General features: G+C 32.5%; 1 protein-coding gene across 1 annotated transcript; it reads right to left on the bottom strand.

Moving 5' to 3' along the window:
- Positions 1-965: 965 nt before the first annotated feature.
- LOC142544096 (uncharacterized) lies at positions 966-3,896 on the bottom strand. The gene is made up of 3 exons (XM_075651179.1): positions 3,096-3,896; positions 2,672-2,843; positions 966-1,634 (listed from the first exon to the last, which is right to left on the bottom strand). Exons 1-3 carry the CDS (start codon positions 3,894-3,896, stop codon positions 1,183-1,185), a joined length of 1,425 nt encoding a protein of 474 aa, XP_075507294.1. The 3' UTR covers positions 966-1,182.
- Positions 3,897-6,055: the final 2,159 nt, after the last annotated feature.

Below are 6,055 nucleotides of genomic sequence, written 5' to 3'. Positions count from 1 at the left end.
AGAATATATCAAACACCTTGAATTGGGATGGTTGTGACCATGCATGGTTGGTACTAGCACGTCTACTGTCCAACCACAGACGTACAATAATTACTCAACAAAATCTAGCAATAAGCCGATAATTAATTTATAAAAAGTGCTACGTTTCGTGCTTGGCAAACTAGTGGATACGTTCATCTTTTAACTCCACCACCTGAAGGATTCAAGTGCAATACTAAAAGGAATCTTTTATGGCACGAGATTAAAAAATAGAAATAAAAAATTCCATATGTAGAAGGATCTAACTGTGACGAGAGCAAATTAACATGAAATACAAGTTAAACATATGAATTATATGGGAAAAGTAATTAAATATTAATCAATTTCAGAAATTTAAAAATATGGAAGACATTTGACACTAAATGTTTTTGTACACCTAAATGGGCTGAAATCTCGGACCTTAACTTCTCACGAAAGCTTACTTTTACAGCACTATATTAGTGAGCCATTTAAATTGGGCTTTACAAAGATTGAAGAAAGAAGAAGAGATACATAGGAAAATGAAGCACCATATTTTCTTATTATCAACAAAAATTTTCGTAACATATTTATATATAGACATGTTAATCAGACTCCTAACAAATAACTAATTATATAGTCCTTTAATCATCATAATGTTAATCAAATAAATGGTTTGTTTCATTTTAGTCATTTTCTTTTCAATATATCAACATAACATGATATCAGACATATCAGCATCCACGTCAACAATAACTTATGTCATATTGTTTCATTTTAGTCATTTTCTTGTCGATAAACACATATCAGCATCCAGGTCAATAATAAGTTTTGTCATATTTTGGTATTAGCACTCTGACAAAAAGAAAATGGAAAAAATTGCAAAACAAAAACTTAATTTATTGGGCTAAGACTTTAGTTTGTCTGACTTACAAGATTAAGATTAAAAGTAAAAAAGGTTCTACTTTAGAAAATCAATTTAAAAGTTTTCCCCGATACCAAATTTGACTTGGTTTGAATTCCAACATTTTTTAGCACAAAGTTTGGACTTTGGAGTACAAAACAACGGTGTAACCTGACCAGAGATTACCAAAATACAATACAAAATACGCGAACAATAAAGAAGAACATAATATGGATCCAAAATAAAAAATTCAACAAGAAAGTCGTATAAAAAAAAGGCATTCATAAACCTCCTTCACCTATCATGATTTTCTTCATACGATCAACAAGCTCGCTCATCTGTTCCCTGGAGTGCAACGGAGCAGGATACACGCATGCACAATCCAACTCTCCGTCCCGAATGATATCAAAAAAAGCGATAGAAGGGCCGACCCCGTGAACGGAAGCGCAGCCGATATAATCCTCCACGCCGAGCTCTTGCTGCATTTGGCCTGAACCGTCCATCACTGGATCCTCGAACACAGATATGAGCGAAGTCCTAAGCGAAGAAGAAGCCGTCAAGCTCGGGTTTTCGATGGCTTTGCACATGAGGAAGTTCAAATCTGCCATGTCTGAGAAGTGCCGGTTGCATTTCTTGTACTGTTCGAAATCCAAGTAGCATCTTTGAGCTAAATCCCAGAAGTTTTCGGTTCCTTTCATTGTGTGTATGTTGAGGATTGCAGAGTGGTAGAATCCTGAGTAATATTTGAGACGTGTCAAGCGATATTTTAATTTAAACTTTTTCTTAATGCAAATGAAAATTTTCAATTGAGTTAATTTGGATTTTATTAATAAATAGAAGCGGATTGGCATAATAAAAAATTGCTTTTGTTTTTAGTTTCAAATAGAAGTCGGAGATGAAGCAAAAAAAATCAGAAATTCTGATTTCTAAAAAACACTTAAATAAGTACTTTTCTACAACAAACAATATAATTTTTAAGAAAAAAATTGTGCTTTTAGTTATTGACTTCTACAATTAAACGCATTTTTTAAAATATTGTTCATCATGTTCTTTATATCTAGTAATCAATCCTAGTAATCAATATACATAGTATTCTTTTATCATAATAAATGTACAGTACGTGAGAGATCATGTGTGCATAAATGCATAGTACTTTCTTTTGAATAATAATAATAACAATAATTCGTCAAATAACTTATCATAAAATCAATTTATATGTATACAAAGAATAACATTTCGAGGGAAAAAATCTTAACAAAATTATATAATGTTATTATAGAAATAGTAGATATAGAATAAATCTTAACAAAATAAATGTAGTATAACAGTTTACCTAATTTTCCTTCAAATTATGCAGTCATGAAATAACTAGAAAATTTTCATAAAATATCTTTGCAATTTTTTTTAAGTTCAATTAATTTAGTTTTTAATGCTTAATATATATAGTAAGCAAATCAAATCATTCTAAAAAATTATTACGTAACACATACATAAATATGAAATATTAATGTAATAATGTTCGTGCGAGATTTGGGGGAGTAATTATATATATATATATATATATATCCTGGCAACCGATTCTTGTTCGTATTAAATGAACTTTACTAAGAAACATTTAATGAGAAAACAATATATTCGACTAAAAAATAATACTATTTATACGCTTGAAGTAGCTATAATATTAAATATCACTAATAATCACATTAAATATCGCTCTATTATAGGAATGAAACGAAATGTTAATTGTTTCGAGGTCCTAGCTAGTCTTACCGAAATGCTGGGTGGAAAGAGCAGGCTCAAGAATGGTGCGGCAATCTGTTAGAGTCACCACTCCATATTTCTTCTTCAGCTTATGATCGGAGTCGAGTTTGGTCGAATGGCCGGCCATCAGTCCTGCGGCTGCTAGAGCTCCGCACAGCTTAATCCCTCTAGATTTGCAGCCCTGGCATACGAGTTCAAGTGAAAATCGTAATAGTCGCTTTTGATTATTATATATGTGTCGAAAAGTTCACCGACATACCCAAGTTCATGACGAGAAGTTGGTCAATGTGTCTGTGTGTGTATATATATATTTTCCATTCGTTTTTAACGATGAATTAACGGCAGTTTTTTTAGATATGTACGAGGCATAAGAAAGACAATACTTATAGACTCAAAACATTAATAGTAACGAAAAGCTTGAAAGAACACTTACAGTAAGAATCTCAGCAGTAAAATGTGGGTTAATTTTGAGTCTTATAACCTCAGAAAACCTGGCCAATTTTGTGTTTTTGAACTTGAGATTCGTGAGCCTCAAGGAATTAACAGAATAACCCAACATATCAATCCCATGAGCCCACATAGTCTTCTTGGCCAAACCACTCGGAACCAGACTTTCGATTCCCATATCCCCCTCGCCATCAATCTTCTGGGTCCCGCCGCCGGCGCCGCACTCAACCTCCTTCGCCAGCACCATCAACTCCCTGAGAAACGACACCGCACTGGTCCGGTCACATATAGCGGCGTGAAACTTGAGCACGATCAAAGATTTCACGTCCGACAAGGCGTAAACGCTACCAAAAAGCAGATCCATGCCACTGCATGGGAAGGAACTGGGGTCAGACCAGCTCTTGCTGTTCAGTTCGTGTTCCAAGATCAAGTGAAGTGGAGAAATGTTGGGGTTTTGCGCGGAAAGCGCGAGAAGGAGCTTCGAAGTCGAGGGAAGGTCGTGAAATTTGAGTGGGATTTGAGGGTTGCTGCATTTGAGAAAGGAGAAGTGTTTTGTGGCGGGATTGTAGTAGAGTTTCGAGTGGAGGAGAGGGTGGGAATTCAGGAGTTTTTCCAGTGTGATTTGCAGATCATGTGAAGTTTCGGTCATTTTTTTAGCCAGTTGAAGAGCTAGAACAGCGATGCCGGTGCCGCCGGCAGCGGCGCGGCACCAGCTGTTTTCTGTGTTGCCCAGAGGTCGAGATTTGGGCGGGAAGAGTTCTGGGTGGTTCTGGTTAGATCTGTACATCCTCGCGAACTAGAAGTATCTCGGCGGTGATAGCCTGAGGCGGTGGCGGTGTGGAGGAGGACAATTCAATACTGGTAGTTGTTGGATAACAGGATGGATACTTTTGGTCTATAAGATGTTGTGTGTGTATATATAGTTGCTGCGGAGTCATCGTTCGAGGGATCAAAGGGCATGGCACGTTTGTCCATGCCATTTCTTTATTCAAGCAATTAATCCTCTAAAATTATTGTTGAATATTTTGATTTTAGGGAAGTTTTTTTTTTTATATATTCATAATCTTATTCGACCAAAAATAGATTCGGCACTTAATGTTTTTTCAAAATATATAAAAAGTGTCGATGATTTGTAGGTCATCCGATACCAAAGTCATAAATTTTAAAACGATATCTCATATTTAAGACTTAGATTATAATATTTTTCTTTTAAAACTGAAAAAAAAACTGTTAAAAGTATAATGACAAGTGTTGCTCGTTATTCCAAGGAGAACAATGATTATATTCCAACAACCTGATACTAAAGTCGTAAATGATATCTTTAATGAGATGGATCCTTCAATTTGGGTTAATAAAATTTATAATATCACGTGTTTTTGATTAAATGAATGTTAATTTTTATAATAGAAGTGAAGGAAATATCATAAATTTAAATAAATAATTTTTAAGGGACCTATCTAATTTGAAGAAATCAGGGGGACAGGTTTTCCATGTTACTCCGCATTAGACGTTTCCCTCCTAAAATATCAAAGGTTCATATATTTTCGAGGTAGACATTGTACACTCCAGGGAATATAGGATGAGTACCTTCCGATTTAATATATTTTCAGTGATGCCCATTGAGCGTACAATTAATTGATGTGGAAGGCTCAAACGATAATTTGGATGGTAGGATCCGATGAATTTCTAACAACAAATTGTACATTCAATTTTTTTTTTATCATCTCGGTTTTTAATTGCACACGTGATTTGTCAAATATGATTGTGATTTTTGGAAATATACAACTAAAAATGAATATCAGTGTTTTTTGGGGGGAAAAACAGTAAAAATTTTAGGTATCCCGCATTTATTTCAGACCTAAAAATGTAACTGCCCCTAAAATTATCCTACACAGTCCTTTTTGCATTGAATAACTTAGAAACCATTCAACTAAAATTGCGTATTAAATGACCTATCAGTATGACATTATTAACCCTAAATTACCCTTATCATTCTATTTATTTAAATATAAATATTATTATTTAGTTTTCAGTTCAAAATTTAAATATGATTCAAATTTTATTTTATAGTAAAATTAAAATTGATTTAACCATTGTATATAATAAATACAGAGTGTATATGTACTCTGTACTAGTATTTTGTAAAATAAATATAAGGTAATTTTAATCTCTATATAAATATAAAATTTTAAAATACTAATAGTACATTCAATATAAAACAAGAAAGTAAATGATTTTCATTTATTTTTTTAATTAGTTTTATTAAATTTTAATACAGTTACGTTAGTTTCTTTTTTAAAAAAATCTTAATTAAATCGGCACTTACTGCAATTATTAGTTTGAGAGATCGTTTCCATGAAGGCGGATGAAAATTGTAGTAAATAAAGGATCGTCCATCATTCTCCCCGCATGCTTGTCTTTACGAATAAAAATATATTAAATTTTGACATAATAGATTTTTTTGGTATAAACTATATTTTTCAGATAAAATTTGTTAACTTTCCCAAAAATTTATCCACGAAAGAAGTGAGTTGTGCTCAATTTTCTCACATATCATGTTGATATAAGATACCAAAAAAAAAACTGAACCAGGAAAATATTTATTTGTTGATTAAATTCCTCACCAACAATATTAATAATTATTATTAGATGTGTGAAGAATTTATATTCATCTTCCTTACCATTATTCAACCTAAATGCCGCATGCATGATGAACATGCTCTCTCCTGTTTGATATCGATTGATTAATTATTTGGTTCAAAATTTTAAAATATCAAAAAGACTTTGGATATAAAATTAATAAATGTCATTTGGAAGTACTATTATTAAAAACGAAGTTTGTGTATATATATTCGTAAATAAAAACTTATATCAATGTATATTAGATTTTTTTAAAATATAAATTTTGAGGTATTAAAATTTTTAAACGAACTTGGACGATAAAAA

Source organism: Primulina tabacum, chromosome 5, assembly GCF_025594145.1.
Source record: "Primulina tabacum isolate GXHZ01 chromosome 5, ASM2559414v2, whole genome shotgun sequence".
In the NCBI taxonomy this organism is placed as follows: domain Eukaryota; kingdom Viridiplantae; phylum Streptophyta; class Magnoliopsida; order Lamiales; family Gesneriaceae; genus Primulina; species Primulina tabacum.
The sequence above is the reverse complement of the archived record's forward strand: the minus strand, read 5'-3'. Positions and strand labels throughout refer to the sequence as shown.